General features: G+C 35.6%; 2 protein-coding genes across 2 annotated transcripts; both read right to left on the bottom strand.

The window, feature by feature from the left end:
* LOC101437001 (olfactory receptor 13C2) lies at positions 1-957 on the bottom strand. The gene has a single exon (XM_004462374.1). The coding sequence runs from the start codon at positions 955-957 to the stop codon at positions 1-3; it is 957 nt and encodes a 318-aa protein (XP_004462431.1).
* A 14609-nt stretch (positions 958-15566) lies between these two features.
* Positions 15567-16520, bottom strand: LOC101417002 (olfactory receptor 13C9). Its single transcript, XM_004462330.1, has one exon. The coding sequence runs from the start codon at positions 16518-16520 to the stop codon at positions 15567-15569; it is 954 nt and encodes a 317-aa protein (XP_004462387.1).
* Positions 16521-17327: the final 807 nt, after the last annotated feature.

The raw sequence follows: 17327 nt of genomic DNA, 5'->3' as shown, positions 1-17327 counted from the left end.
TTAATTGTTTAAAAGTTTTCTTCTCAGTAGGTACTTTACTGCTTCCTTCACATCCTTATTCCTAAGACTATAGATTAAAGGATTCATCATAGGAGTCACCACCCCATAGAACAAGGATATAAGCTTATCAGTAGCATCCAACTCATCTGAATTAAGAGACTCTTTGGATTTGGGCTTCATGTACATGAAGAGAATGGTCCCATAGAATATAATCACCACAGTCAGGTGGGCTGAGCAGGTGGAGAAGACTTTGCTTCGTCCCTCAGAAGTACGAATTTTGAGGATGCTGGAAATGATCAATGTGTAAGATACAATGATTAATAAGAGTGGTGTCAGTATGAATAATGTTGTGGCCACCAGCATGATGAACTCATTGCCAGAGATGTCAGCACAAGCCAACTTCATGACAGCAAGAATTTCACAGGAGAAATGATTGATGACATTATTCCTGCAGAATGGCAATTGCACCACAAACACAGTTTGTACCACAGAATTGACAACCCCTATGATCCAGGACCCAGCTGCCATGGGCACATAGGAATCCTTACTCATGATGACAGGATATCTCAGAGGGTTGCAGATGGCCACATAGCGATCAAAGGCCATCATGCCCAGGAGTACACACTCTGTTGTCCCCATGGCCAAGCCAAGGAACATCTGAACTGCACAGCCAGAGAAGGAAATGGTCTTTCTTTTCGAGAGGAAGCTCACCAGTGTGGAGGGAATGGAGGTGGTGGTGTAGCAGATGTCCAGGAAGGAGAGGTTCCCCAGGAAGAAGTACATAGGGGTGTGAAGGTGGGAGTCCAAGATGCTGATTAAGATAAGGGTACCATTGCCCAGAAGGATGACCACATACATTATCAAGATCAAGACAAAAAAGAGTAGCTCAAGCCTTGGATAACCAGAAAGACCCTTCAGAAAGAATTCTATCAGGAAAGTCTGGTTTTCCCATTCCATTTTACTGCTTCTCTTTTACCTGTAAGATACAAGAGCATGTTAACACATAACACACATTTTACTATGATTACTTTCAAATGTGTAACTTTGCACAAAAGCCACACTCCTAGGAAAACTAGAAAATAAAGAAGAAAGACAAAAGGAAAAAGGGAGGAATGAAGAATGAACATAAGAGAGGGGAGGTATGAATGGTGAAAGGGAAGAGGAAACTAACATGTTTTGAGCCACATGCAATAGTCTTTAATTAATTTAATCTCACCACAGTTCTAAGGGAGAGCTGTTACCATCCACATTTTCCAGTTAAATAAATTAAAAGTAGAAAACTTCAGTAAAGTTGGCCAAGGATAAATCATGAATAGTAAAGCTTAGATTCTAACCTAAGACTTCCTTGAGGAAGCCTATGCTTTTTTCCTTATTCCTCGTTACTTTTGTAAACTTGAAGTTTAATGAAAACAAGCGTTATGTGTGACTGACTGCAAACCTTTGTGTATTTTCTATAAACCATCGCATAATAAAGCTGTTGTCCTTCCCTGAAAGTACAGTATGTTATGTTTATTGTCTATTTTATTTGTTTTAGAATTATGCTTTATAAGGACAAGCACTTTTACTTGTTTATTTCTACAGTCCTAGTACTGAGAATACACACATAGGTAGAAACATTTGTTAAATAAATGAACAAAATCAAAGATAAAATAATATATTTTGTTACTCTGTGCAAATCCTCTACTGTTTCCTATGTGCATTACCTAGTTTCAACTGAAACAGCAAATTTAGGAGGTAATTATTTTTATTATTAGCATCACCATACCCATTTTTATAGAGGCAGTAAATAAGACAAAAAGAAATTAAATAATTTGCTTAGGGTCAAGGTCATGTAGAACCATGCTTTAAATATGTTAGAACCATGCTTTAAATCTAAGCAGTCTTAGAGTTGAAGCTTTTAACCACTCAGTAAAGAGGACACCTTGTAATCTGGTTGACAATACTAACATAGCCAAAGAAATACCAGACATAAAAGGTAATTGGTCAGAATGAAGCAAGGCTATAGCACAGTGATTTGAGAGGAGCTGATGTTGATACTTTTTCTAGAAAATTATTCATTTCCTCCTGGCTTCAGATGCGTTCTCATAAGGTTACATATAATATTCCTTATAATTCCTGTAGTTTTCTGTATAAGAGAAGTTCTATCTCCGTTTTCATTACTATTCTTTTTTTTTTCATTGCTATTCTTGCCTGATTTTTTCCTTTATTAGATTCACAAGGAATTTTTCTATAACGTAGATCTTCTCAAAAAACAAATTTTGTTGTAGATTTATTCTCCCTACTTTTTGTTGTTGTTGTTTGTTTCATTAATGTAAGTTTTTGTCTTTGTAAAGCCCTTTTCCAAGCTTATAAGGATTTATTTTTTCTAATTTCCAGAAATAAGAACAAGATTTCTTAATTTTCCATCATTCTTCTCAGTTAATAAAGGCATTCAGCTCTGTATATAACTTATTCTTCTAGTATAGTATTTGCTCTGTATTTGAGATTTTGAAGTGAAAGATCTTTTCATTGATTTCTTGGTAATTTTTTGTTTTTCTTTTCATTTTTTCTTTGATCCAAGAATTATCTAGTTTGTGTTTCCTGCTTAACTAATGATTGGATATTTTGGTTCCATTTTTATTATTTCCAATTCTATTTTAGTATAATAAGAAAATGTGATCTATAATTCCCTACAAGCTTTGAGCTTTCTGGTGGCCAAAGAATGGTCTATTTTATAAATGTTAATGAAAAAGAGTAAATTCTCTTTGAGAGGGCTATGGTTTTATATATACACATGGTTTTATATACATACATGCATGCATGTATACAAATAATCAGGTTAATTGAATGTATTGTTGAACACTTTGAAATAATTTTGTGGTGTCTTCTAGATTTGATCAACTTTACATAAATGTTTTAATTAAATTCTCTTTGTATTTCTAAGATTATTTTGTTTTATGTGTTTAGTTTCTATTTTTAATATATATAGGTTTATAGCTGAAATGTCTTCTTAATAAGTTGTGACTTTTATCACTACTTGATATATCTTTACCCTATTTGGTACTTTTAATCTTAAATTCCACTTTTATGGTTTGCTTTTGCTTGTTAATTCTTTACATATCCTTTTATTTTTACTTTTCTTTTTCATTTTGATTAAAGTATCCTACTGTAGATAACATTTGGCTGGGTTTAAGTTTTTAATCCCTTCTTTACAATTTCTGCCTTTGAGAGGAGTATTCAATGTAATATATTATATTACATTTAATATAATTGTATTCCTTCCATCATACATTTTAATAATTATTTTACATTGTTACATTCCCTTTTTTTTTCTAACTCCTTATTTTTGCTGGATGATCAAGTTGTCATTCACTGTTCATTTTCCTCCTTTATGTGAACACTGTACTCATATTCTTCATTCCATAGTTACGTTCTCTTTTTGTATGTCATAATGCACTTAGGACTAAACAAGCTTACTCCTATAGATTTACTTTGTTCTCCACCAGGGTGCTCTCTCGTCCCTTACTATCCCTCAAACACCTAATGAAAAAGGCAGTAATAGAATACTTTTACTACCCATCTCTAACCCACCACCAGATTCCTGGATTTTACTGAGATAGTTTAGAGTTCTCTAACAGTATGTCTTGTTGAGAGTTCTACAGCTCTTACATGACACAAATTGGGTAGTCGGTCTTCATCTATTTATCAGTATATCCCTCTTTCTATGTATCTTTCATTGATTGTCGCTAGTACTGCTTCTTTTCACCCTCTTTAAGAACTGTATTTTGGTTTATTTTGTTTTTTTAGAATATATTAGCAGTAATTTGTCTCAGATAGGGAAAGTATATAATACTTTATCTGAATTCTATAGATCATCAAATACCTTCCTTTTATATTGCAATTATAAAAGTACATGACTTTTGACCTATAAATTCCACATTTAAGAACATATCCTAAGGAAATAATACATACATAAGTATATGTATAATAATAACATAAATGTTATATTAATATTTAATTTAATAAACCTCTCAATATAAGTGATATATATAAATATACATATATACTTGCATGCATACATTTTTGCTCACACATAGATTTTCTGGAGAATAATTTTTTATCTCCATTAAGGGAAATAGATGGTTTACTAACACAGGTGGTGAAAGAGGTTCTATATTGTATATTGTTTAGAACCTTTTAAGAAATTTTATTCTTGTGAATGTATTATCTATTCAGAAAATAAATAACATGCCATTTCTTAACTCTGAGAATGATAACGATTCTCTTTTTACTTTTCCAATAATACTCTGCATCAAAAACCATGACTGCCAGGAGCACAGGGGCAAATAGCTAAAATATTTTGGCTCATTCACTTACCACACACTAAAGGGGAATTGCTGACTACTAACATATTTTAGATAGAGTCACATTTTCAGCACTCAAGACAGCTTATGGAAGATTAATATGCTTATTAGGAATTAGAGGCCCATATCCATTCCCCATCCCCTACCACTCTCTAAGCTATTCTGTGACCTGGCTTGGGATCTATCTTTCAACCCGATGTCATCTACTTTCCATTAACTGTATTATTTTTTTAAATGAGATAGTACAATTTCTGGAACCAAATTACTACTCAATAAATGTTAGCAATCATTCTTCTTCCATCCTTAGGTCCAATCAATGCCCTTTGCTCTTCAGAATTTTCTCCACCTATTTTCATGAGATGCTTTGCTCTGAATCACAGTTCCAGCTTCTCAAGTTCAAGACATACCTAGTCTCATCAGAATCACCCTAAACTCAACCTGATTCCCTATTCGAAATTTATCCCAGCTCTCAACTCTCTGTAGCTTTTTTATACAAATTGCAGTTTTAGGGTTTTCCAGAATTTCTGGGTTACAGTGTAAGCCATTTGAGAATCTACTATGCATTCGGTAGATGTGGAGGTCTTTGAATAATGGAAATTATGCACGCACCTGTAAGCTTCATCTCTCTGTGAAAACCATCGTCTCATGAGGAATCTTCATGCTTCACAATAGTCTGTCAAGCACATTCCATAATATTGGAAAAACAAAGGTCTGGGAGTGGGCTTGGTTCAAATGCCATCTTTGTCCCGGAGCGACTAGGTGACCTGGAGCACATTTCTGATTATCCCTTCTCCCTTCCGACTGTAGAATGAAGATAAGATGGTATCTATTTCATTTATTTGTTGATAAGGTTAGGTGAGATAGGTCATGTAATGCAATTAGTATAATAATACTTCCCCTTTTTTTAGTGGCTTCTTCCATGCCTCTGTTTTTTGACTCTTCCTTTAGAGTCTGAAGATCATTTACCTGTATGAGTCAGTCATCATTACCCTTCCATAAGGTCAGGTACATGTATTAATAGTTTAAAAGTTTAATCAGCTTAATCAGATCACACATAGTGTTCTCATAAACGATATTATTTTCATCTTACTCATACAAATCTTAATGTATTTATTCAAGGTCACTCCAAATATTTGGACACCAGCAAATTAGCACAGTAACTAGCACAATTGACACTTAACCTACATTTGCTAAACCTAATTCAGTGAAATTGAATTGTGCTAGGGGACCAGCAGTCACAGACTTCTTCATTATGAATGCCATACTGAAGAATACATAGTTTCTGTCTATTGTAGAGTGAGTTGCAATTAGCTAAAGTAAATGACAGCATTGGGTGTCCAAATATTTTGTAATGCACTAAAAACTACAAATTGATAAAAAAAATAATTCATTCCTGGTGAGCAAATTCATTTCAGCATGATTACCTTTGATGTGGGAATGCTCTTTTAATCCCATAGGTCTCTTTTTTCCAAGATACCCCAGTCAATAGACCCCTAAATTCCATTTCCAATGCTCAAAGTCTCTCCCCAGAGAGAGGAAAAAAAAAAACCCATTTCCAAACTTGGCAGCTTTAACCCATTAGCACAACTTTTATTTATCGTTAAGAAATTGCTTATTTTCTCTGCAGTAACTTCTTGCAGTAACTTACCTCCAGATCAAAGGTTGCTTCTCTTCTAGGTTGCAACTACAGCAGATATTTTTATCTTGCTTATCTACCTGCAGCAGATCTTCATAGTTACTCATTTATAACTGAATCTCCAAAGAGGCATCCACAAGTGAATAATCAGTACATCACCAAAATTTACTGATTGGTCGACACTTATAAAAAACATGGCTTGCCCAGGTGTGATATCAAGGATATATTATCATTAAACTCTTCGGTTTAGATAACATGTTATTACAGTCCTCCAGTTCAGAAATAGGAATAAAATTAATATTTACCAATAAATCTAAGGAATAGGGCAAATTAAATTTGACCCTGAAGCCCAGACTGAGCACTGTCCCACTGTGGAGATCCACAAATATCTAAAGAATCTGTTCCAGACTTTAGGCTCCATTTAAATACTCTGGTTTTGAGGACATCTATAAACCTCCATGCACAACTTTCAATTGCTTCAGAGATGAACTACCTGTAAAACTTAGGAGACTTCAGAAACAAAGCCCTAAAGGCCTAATTACAGGAGGCCTATTACTCTATTTGGTACCAAAGTCAAGAGGAGGCTCCTGTGTTGTGATCAAAGTTTGTTTCCCCAGATGAATTCTCTCTCTCTCTCTTTTTCTCTCTCACATTCATGCATGTACAGACACAAAAACACACATTGTGGAAAGATAATTGATATTTTATTTGCCATATGAATAAAATTTCATTCCTACCTATTAGGTTTAGGTTATAGTAAAAGTTGACTTCTTGAATAAATATAAATTTATTTTTACTGATTCTAATAGTAATACATACTCACAGTGATAGGAAGAATTGAAGAATGAAGAAAAAAGGGAGGGAGGGAGGAAAGGAAAAAAAGGAAGGTAGGAAAAGGAAAGAAAATGTAAGGAAAGAAAGGGAAGAAAAAAAATCCTCATACAATATAAAGGTGGAAAGAAGAAAGCTGGAAAGAAGTTATAATTGAACAACCTAGTGATAACCACAGTGCAGAAAGAGGTCTGATTTTAATTATAAAACAATATAATAACTCATGTTAAAATCAGTTGTCAATCTCCCCCATAGCTTTCTCTGAGGCTCCATAAGGCTGAGCCCTATTGAAGGATTTGGTTTCTTTTTCTCTTTTCTTTTTTCTTTTTCTTCCTTTTTTTCTTTTAAATATAATTTCAAATATTTTTGGATAGAATTCTAGAAGTGAAATGAGTAGGTCAAGGTAAATGAAGATTTCTATGACTCAAAAAGATAAAATTTTTGTTCTCACCAGTGTTGTGCTGATTTCACCTTGCTCTGATCAGCCATGAATGTTGTCAGTGGTTCAGACTTTTTCCTACCTAAATGACTTTAAATATCTCATTATTGTTTTAAATGGTGTTTTATTTCCAGAGATATTTAACTTTTTATATGTTAAAAAGATGTACATTTTTTAATGAGTTGTATACTCATGTCTTCTCTCCATTCTTCTATTGGCTGTTGTAGATCAAATGTACTACATACCTACTCTATGAAACTCATACTAATAAGCTCTGTGAATACAGAAATTCTTAAACGCGCATGGAATTCACTGGTTTTACCATGTTCCCCATCATCCTGAAGCAGGAAGACTGATGGAATGGTGGAATGGCCTTTTGAAGTTTCAGTTATGGAACCAACTAGGTGGCAGGGCGGGAACAGAGTTCTCCAGGATGCTCTAAATGTGCTAAAGCAGCATCTCCATGGCCAGGATTCGCAGGCCCAGAAATCAAGGGGTAGAAATGGGAGCAGTACCACTCATTACCTCTAGTGATACGCAGAAAAAAAAATGTGCTTCCTGTCCCCACAACTTTAACTTCTGGAGGTCTACAGGTGTTAGTTCCAAAAGAAGGAGAGCTGTCAACATAAGACAACGATGATTCCATTGAACAGAAGTTAAGACTGCTACCTGGCCACTTTGCACTCCTCATGCCTTGGAATGCACAGGCAAAGAAGAATTGCTATACCAGCTGGGTGATTGATCCTGATCATCAAGGGGAAATAGGACTGCAACTACACATGGAGGCAAAGAAGAGCTGGTGTGGAATACAGGAGATCCTTGGTACTACAATGCCCTGTGATTAAAGTCATTGGAACACTGCAACGACCCAAACCAGGCAGGACTAGTAATGGCTCAGAAACTTCAGGCCTGAAGACGTAGGTCGTCCCACCAGGCAAAGAACCACTGCCAGCTGAGGTGCTTGCTGAGGGGAAAGTGAATATGGAATGGGCAGTGAAAGGTAGTTATAATAGGAGCTATGACCACTTGACCAGTTACAGAATGGAAATACCTGAGACACATTCCCTGCCTTGAAGAATCCTATAGGAATTGAGATAAATACACATGTCATCTTATGATTTCAATAAAAGGTGGTAAATGCTGAGTTTTTTTTAAATGACAGCCTAGTATGCTATAAAATTATTTCACATAATGAAAGATAAAATGCATTTTACTGTTAAAGCAATTTGTAGCATGATTAAATATTCCCAGTATGCCTAGTAGCATGTTTAAATATTTGCTATTCATGTATAGAAAATATTTCTTCTGAACTTCAGTGTTTCTCTCTTTAATATGAATATCTGACTCACTGTATTAAAATTATATTTCAGGACTATTATGTGTGAAAGGAGGCAAATTATCTTTTACTATCGTTTGTAGATAAAGTAATTTTAACCTCATTATCTTTATAATATATTACATAAAAAAGAAAGAAAGAAAGCAATATAAGAGAAAGGAAAACATAAAAGAAAAAGACCCTATCAGGAAATAAAAACGAAAAAGTTATGAATGAGAAACTTAGCAGCTTGAAGAAACACAAATGTCTTATCTCACAGCTTTCCTGGGTACAGAGGCTAAGTCCAGAGGAGCTGGGTCTCACTGGGCTAGAAGCTAGGATGAATTCTTGATTCCAGATTCCTTAGGATGGCAATTCAGGAAGGAAGGGTGGGTCTAGTACAAGGCAGAATTCCTTCTGATATCTATAATCCTCGATTCTTGTTAAGACCTCCATCTGATTGAATGAAGCTCACCCACATTTGGAAGGATAGTCTCTTTTTCTTAGATTCAGTTTATTACAAATACTAATGCAATCTATAAAACATCTCCACTGTAACAACTAAGCTAGCGTTTGACTAAACAACTGGATCCATACCTTCACCAAGTTGGCATGCTCTCTTTCTTTCCCAATTTTGATAATTAGTGTTCTCTCTTTTTTTCCCTTGTTAGTCTAGCTAATGGCTCATCAATTTTATTAATCTTTTCAGAGAACCAACTTTTTAAAAAATGTTTCTCTGTTTTTTTTCCTGTATGTTAATTATCTAAACGTTAAGATTTTTTTTAAATTTTATTTCTCCCCACCCCCTTGTTGTTTGCCCTTGCTGTGTCTTCTTTGTTTCTTTTTAGGAGGCACTGGGCGCTGAACCCAGGACCTTTGATGCATCTCTCATTGCATCATCTTGTGTCAGCTCACTGGGCCTGCCCATTGCATCAGCTCACTGTCTTCTTTAGGAGGTACCAGGAACCTCTGCTCCCTGCTTTGTTGTGTCTCTCATTATGTTTTTTCTTCTTGTGTTTCTTGTTGTGTCAGCTTGCCATGCCTGCCCATCATGCCAGCTTGCTGCCTTCTTTAGGAGGCACCAAGAACCAAACCAGGGACCTGCCATGTGGTAGGCAGGATCTCAGTCACCTGAGCCACATCCACTTCCCAATTATTTAAACTTTAATCATTATTTTTTACTTCTTTCTGTTTGCTTTCGTTTAGTTTTTTCTAATTTCTTAAGCTGATAAGTTAGGTTATTAATTTGACACCTTTTTTCTTTTGTAATATCTATGTTTAGATCTATAAATTTCCTCTAAGTATTATTTTATCTGCATACCATAAATTTACATAGGTTGGGCTTCAATTTTATTCATCTCAGAGTATTTTCTGGTTTCCACAGTGACTGATTTTTTCTTTGATCAATTAGTTATTTAGGAAAATGTGTAGTTTAATTTCCATATATTTCTGAATTTACCAAATTTCATTGTTGTTGATTTCTAATTTGATTGCACTGTGGTCAGATAATATACATTGTATGATTTCTAAGATTTCAAATGCATTTAAATCTGTTTCATTGCATAGCATTTGATCTGTCCTGGAGAATATCTGTGTGAACTTGAGAAGAATATGTATTCTGCTGTTGTTTGGTTGACTATTCTATAGATATCTAATAGGTCTAGTTGGAGTATAGTGTTTTTCAAGTCACCTATATTCTTGTTGATCTTCTGCCTAGTTATTCTAGCCATGATTGAAAGTATAATTATACTTTTAACTATGGCTCCCAAAATTCTAGATAAAAAATTGACAGAATTCATAAAGACCTTAAAGGATTGGATCTTAAAAGTATTGATTAATCACAACCAAGAAGTGTCAACTCCAAATTATATTTATAAATTTAATGATGTTATTAGATTGAGGAATAAAAGCCACTTATTTCATAGATGCTGAGAAGTTTTGATAAATTTTTTATCCTGTCCTGGAAATCATACTCAGCATTATACAAACATACCTATGTATATATACATAAACATGTTGAAAAGAGAATAGTATGTTTTGAATGATAAAGCCAACTGCAGGGAATATGTGGTATTTTAAATATTAAATAAATATATATACTTTGAAAATAAATTTACCTACATTCCCCAAATATTATTTATAATATATAAATTAAATGTGTGATTTGTGTATAAACTACATAAATGCATATGAAACCATAACCATATTCGAATGTCTACTCTGCATATTTTGTAGCATTTGAATATTTCACAATGAGCAAATTTTACTTTAAAATTTATATATGTATATATATTATATAAACATACATTATATATTTAAAGAAATTAAATGAAGTTGTAATTCAAAGAAAAAAATATACAGTGCTACAGAGAGATCAAGTAGGATACGAACTAAAAATTATATATGAAATTGGACTAGGTAAATCTTAATAAGAGCAGTGCCCATGACCAGATTGTAGTGAGTTGAGGAATTAATGAGAGGTGGAAAAGTGAATAGTTAGTGTTAGTCTGATTTCAAGCAGTTAGGTTAAAAACAAAAGAAAAATGAGTAGTAGCTAGACAGATGCTACAAAAGGATATTGTTTGGTTGATTTTGTTTTGTTTTCATTATTTTAAAATAGGAGAGAATGGGAAATGTTTATAAGTCAAGTCAGTAACAAAGGAGAAGTTGCAGTTGGGATAGAAGGTAGCATTCTTTTTTATCTGGGATTCCCCAAAGGATAGTATCTCACACACACTCAGAAATAAGCACACTCATATTCTATATATCTATTATCGTCCATGTCAAAGTCCTATACTTGCATACCTCTTAGAAAGAGACCCCAACTATACCCCTGCCTGTTGTCTCCATGAGAATGGTTCTGTTGAATTCCATAGTCACTTATTTTACCCAAGTGACTAAATTAAGAAGAATCTGGAACACTATGTCAGAGCATGCAGGCAATCATGGTTCTCCAACTCTATGTCTATATATTGTCACATTAGTTCCAAGTTACATGTCCATCTGTTCCATTTAATATTCTCTTTCATTTATGTCTCAAGACCTGGTGGCTAGCACAGTGCCCAGCATTCAGTAGGTGATAAGTAGGTAAATAATCCAGTTAGGAAATAATGCCACGTTGCCAAGGATGCCAAATATGTGAGATTTAACTCATGGGAACTAACCTGACTTAGGAAATTTTTTTTACAAAAGGATTAAAAACTTAACTTTATAGTACAAGTTCTGCTAGAATATTTGTCTTACAATTTCAAAGATAAAATGATATTTACACACAATAAATTATGAATACATTCATTTTGTTAAATAAGTGTTATTTTTACTGAAACATCAGGAAAATCTTTCTACCTTCCATTTCTTCTTTCTGGAAGATTGGGGCTAGTTGTCATATTCCTCTGTCCCTCACATTCAATTAACTTTAGTGCTTCCCCTAATTTCAGACTTGATTTGATTCTTATTAATTGTGACCAAGCATCCTTTTAGACATATAATGTGATTGTTTTCAAGGCTTTTTTCTAAGGAATATAATGAATTTCGCTTTCAAAAGTAGTTTTCAGAATATTTTAATAGATAGTTTTTTTTGTTTTTATTTATTTATTTATTTCCCCTACCCCCCTCCCGCCCGCCTGCCCTGGTTGTCTGTTCTCTGTGTCTATTTGCTGCGTTGTCTTTCTTTGTCCATTTCTGTTGTTGTCAGCGGCATGGGAATCTGTGTTTCTTTTTGTTGCATCATCTTGTGTCAGCTCTCCGTGTGTGCGGCACCATTCCTGGGCAGGCTGCACTTTCTTTCGCGCCGGGCGGCTCTCCTTATGGGGCGCACTCCTTACGCGTGGGGCTCCCCTACACGGGGGACACCCCTGCGTGGCAGGGCACTCCTTGTGCGCATCAGCACTGTGCATTGGCCAGCTCCACATGGGTCAAGGAGGCCCAGGGTTTGAACCGCGGACTTCCCATGTGGTAGACAGAGGCCCTAACCACTGGGCCAAGTCCACCGCTTTATTAGACTTGTGATGGAGGTTGATATGCAAGTCATCATTTATTTCTTCATTTCAGATGAGCTGCTGAGAAGCACTGGTATTAGATGTCATGACTAGAAGCCCAGAGAGAGCAATAATTTGCTATAGTAAAAAGAGTAGTCCAAATTAGGGAAAGAATAGGAAGGTGTATATGTGCTTCTCGATCATTTGCATGCTGTGAGGCTTGGGAAAGGTATCTCCTCTAGACTGCAGTGACCTCATCTAGGATGTAGTGACACTATTATTCACATCATAGGATTTTAGTGTGGTAAAGTATGTGAATTAGCAGATAGTTGAGATATTTCTACATTTTTATTTTAGGTGGCCATTTCAGAAAAAGTTAACATGATCTCAGCCTTAGAGTATTTGAAAATTGGGCAGGCATAAAATTGCACTGAAAGATGAAATAATTTGTTGGATGAAAAAATATAATTTGGCATTGCTATAGTACCTGCTCTTAGTTCCTAACCATGAACTTGTTTGGGAATTTGAGTGAAATAAAAGTATGCTTCCCACCTGCTGCACCTCCTTTCATAAAATTTCTCCATTCATGGACTTAAAATCTATATAAAATCTAAATGAGAGATTCTGAATTCGGCGAAGTAGGAGAGAGAGGAGGGGATATATAGAGGTCACTACCCTTATATATTTTGCGATCTAATAGGAAAATCACACACACACACACGCACATACCAGATACACATATGTTACTATGCTAACAACAACAACAAAATAATCCTCTTGTAAGAAGCTTTCAAAATAAATTTTTGAATGAAAAACACTCTAGAAGCTCAAGTATTAAATGAAGCATATCAATATTCTTATAACAGTGTATTTGCCTGGCAAATTGGAACACATGAATACATCAAGACAGATGATTTAACTATTTTCATAAGACCTTGATTCTACATTCTTGTGAGGGGAAAAACCCTCCCTGTCTTGTCCTAGGATGAGAAATGTGTGCCTTAAAATTTCTACTTGGTTAGGTTAACTTTCCTTTTGTTTTTTAAAGATTTATTTTATTTATTTCTCTCCCCATCCCCCCCGTTGTCTGCCGTCTGTTTCTATTCGCTGTGTGTTCTGTGTCCGCTTGCATTCTTGTCATGCGGCACTGGGAAACTGTGTTACTTTTTTTCTTGTGTCATCTTGCTGTGTCAGCTCTCCGCGTTTACAGCGCCACTCTTGGGCAGGCTGCGCTTCTTTCATGCAGGATGGCTCCCCTTGTGGGGCGCACTCCTTGCACATGAGCACCCCTACGTGGGGCACACCCCTGCATGGCACAGCACTCCTTGTGCATGGCAGGACTGCACATGGACCAGCTCACCACACAGGTCAGGAGGCCCGAGGTATCGAACTCTGGACCCTCCATATGGTAGGCAGATGCCCTATCAGTTGAGCCACAGCTGCTTCCCAGGTTAACTTTCTATCATTAATTTATAAGTTTGGTTATAAGACTTGGAACTAAATCAGTCATCCCAGCAGTGTTTGAACCTATGAGGAGAAGTAAAATTAGAGTCTAAGAATCTAAGATGGTCTCACTCCAGAGGTTTGCCACCTACTTGGAATTCTTAGGAAAACAAAACATGCTAAGAGCTGCTTTAAGGGAATGGTATAGCAAGACCTATTCTGTCATGGCATAAATGTGATAGTCAATGATTTCATACCTTGCCACAAGAACAGCTATGATGAAACTAGATGTAATTAACTGTAGTTCAGGATGATTCACTATTCTTGTCAGGAAAATTAAAAAGTTAGCTGGAAAAGATGAAATGAAATTAATATACCCAAAGACTCCTCAAACATTTAGCTCTTATTTGTCTATGAAATTGTGTGTGTACCCAATAATTTCTGAATTCACTGACCCATCAATAAAATTCAATCAGAAAAATAGGATGTGGCTCACTCCTAAACACACTTTCTCATTTATCCAGGGCTGCAAATTAGAAGTGTTCTTCAGTTTGAGTTGAAGTAACAACCAAAGAAAATAAGTTGTCACCTGCTATCTGACATGTCCCAATCCTCTGCTCATGTATTGCTCAGATCCCCGAAGTCTCAGGGCCAGTTGGTGATGGAGAGAAGAGAAGAAAACAGATCTTCTCACTAAAAATAAAGAACCTGGATAGTTCTCTTCTAATATTTGAAAAAGTCCTGGAATTTCCTCAGGACACCAAAGAAATCTGGCTTTTCTATATGAGCACTGAACTGACCATCCCTCCAGCTCAAGACTTGCCCACATAGTTATCTGGACCAGCAGACTTCTTCTCAAACTACTTTTTATTACTTTTGGAAAATTTACTTCATGATAAAGCTAACAGGCAAGCTAAGACTTGCCAGGAAACTCTGGCTGATTGCACAGATTTCACTTCTACACCCCATTTATCTACTTCATTAGTAGTCCTAAATGCTCAATATCCCTAGAGTTGCACAGAAAAAATAGAATAAAATACTGTGCAAAAAATAGAATTCAATGGTTTAAGAGGCTCTGGAAATTAATGTGAAACTATGACACAAAATTCTGCACTTAAAAATAAATGGGTATGGTATTTTTGCTTTGTTTTGTTTGATTGTTTTTCCAATTTGTTTTTTCAAAAGGAAGACTTTATTTATTCTGAAATATTTAGTGACACATTGCCTATAAGAAAATGCTATGTAAAAAAGGGAACATAAGAAAAGCAAAAAATGCCCAATTCCAACTCTGCAAAAAATACAGAATGTGAAGGATATTATTCAGAATATTAGATAATGGCCATCTCTTAGTGACAGAATGATAGATGACCTCTATTTTCTTCAGTGTCCTGTGCATATGTATGTCCAGTGTCTCACAAATCCTCTATAGTGAGATTGCATTACTTATGAAGCTATATCTCATTGTAGAAAATTTTAATATAAAATATGAAAGTGAAAAGAAAATGTAAAAGTAACCAAAATTGCAACATTATTCTCAAGTTTCAATAACATCCAACACATTAACAATCCAATAGCTTTCTATTCACTTGCTAAGAAACCTACTCAGTAGGTGTTTTACTGCCTCCTTCACATCCTTATTTCTGAGACTGTAGATTAAAGGATTCATCATGGGAGTCATCACCCCATAGAAAATAGATATAAGTTTGTCAGTAGCATCCAAGTCATCTGAAATAAGTGACTCTTTAGATTTGGGCTTCATGTACATGAAGAGAATGGTGCCATAGAATATAATCACCACAGTCAGGTGGGCTGAGCAAGTGGAGAAGGCTTTCTTTCTCCCCTCAGAGGAGCGAATTTTGAGGATGCTGGAAATGATTAATGTGTATGAGATTACAATCAAGAGGAGGGGCATCAATGTGAACAGTGTCGTGGCCACCAGCATAGTAAACTCATTGCCTGAGATGTCAGCACAAGCCAACTTCATGACAGCAAGAATTTCACAGGAGAAATGATTGATGACATTATTCCTGCAGAATGGCAACTGTACCACTAAAGCAGTTTGTACTGCAGAATTGACAACCCCTGCAAGCCAAGACCCAGCTGCCATGGGCACATAGGAATCCTTGCTCATGATGACAGGATATCTCAGAGGGTTGCAGATGGCCACATAGCGATCAAAGGCCATCATGCCCAGGAGTACACACTCTGTTGTCCCCATGGCCAAGCCAAGGAACATCTGAACTGCACAGCCAGAGAAGGAAATGGTCTTTCTTTTCGAGAGGAAGCTCACCAGTGTGGAGGGAATGGAGGTGGTGGTGTAGCAGATGTCCAGGAAGGAGAGGTTCCCCAGGAAGAAGTACATAGGGGTGTGAAGGTGGGAGTCCAAGATGCTGATTAAGATAAGGGTGCCATTGCCCAGAAGGATGACCACATACATTATCAAGATCAAGACGAAAAAGAGTAGCTCAAGCCTTGGATAACCAGAAAGCCCCTTCAGAAAGAATTCTATCAGAATAGTTTGGTTTTTCCATTCCATTTTACTGCTTCTCTTTATCTGTAGGAAAACAGGGAATTTTTTTAAGAACACATAATACTTTTTCTTTCCTATGGTAAGTCCAAGCACACCAATGCACAAATATTAAAATTTGCCATGAACCCAATAAGAAGGAAGAAAGAAAGAAAATAGGAAAAGGAAGAATGTATGGAGAAAAGGAAGAAGTGAAGAAATATACAATGCAGAAAAAGAAAAAAAGGAATAACAGAAATATGTATTGATCACCCATTCTAGGACAAGATATTTGTGGTTTTTTCATACAGTATGTTATTTAACCCAAGAACATTATAATTTCAAGATAAGGAAACCTAACCTAAGAGAGTTTAAGGCTCATAACTAACTAAAAAAAAAAAGGCTCATAACTAATAAAGTCATATAGTAAAGTGTGGGCTCAAACTCAGGCTTGCTTATGCCCTATACTTAGCTGAGATTTTTTTCTATAAACTATAAAAGCAATACAATATATACTACACTGGAGAATTGTGAAATAACATTATACAGGCTCCTGGCTACAAAGGCAGAAAGAGTTAATGGGAACTGGATGGCTCTTAATAAACTGAAAGAAGTGTGTCAATTTGAAGGGTAAATGGTCAGAAATGAACACAATCTGTGATTTTTGAGTGCTTGATTGCCACCAAACCAGGTACAATCAGGTAAAGTCCAATAATCTGACATCTTATTTTTACAGTGAAAATACCTTTTTTTTCCCCTGTGGGAGTAAAAGGAATTTTCATTTTACTTGTATTCTGAATTTTCATACAGTATAATATTGTAGACTAATATGGACTT

Source organism: Dasypus novemcinctus, chromosome 8 (assembly GCF_030445035.2).
Source record: "Dasypus novemcinctus isolate mDasNov1 chromosome 8, mDasNov1.1.hap2, whole genome shotgun sequence".
Classification (NCBI taxonomy): domain Eukaryota; kingdom Metazoa; phylum Chordata; class Mammalia; order Cingulata; family Dasypodidae; genus Dasypus; species Dasypus novemcinctus.
The sequence above is the reverse complement of the archived record's forward strand: the minus strand, read 5'-3'. Positions and strand labels throughout refer to the sequence as shown.

Bases quoted from the DNA above. Each gene is read 5' to 3' on its own strand.
- LOC101437001 (XM_004462374.1), bottom strand. From the start codon at position 957: ATGGAATGGGAAAACCAGACTTTCCTGATAGAATTCTTTCTGAAGGGT.
- LOC101417002 (XM_004462330.1), bottom strand. From the start codon at position 16,520: ATGGAATGGAAAAACCAAACTATTCTGATAGAATTCTTTCTGAAGGGG.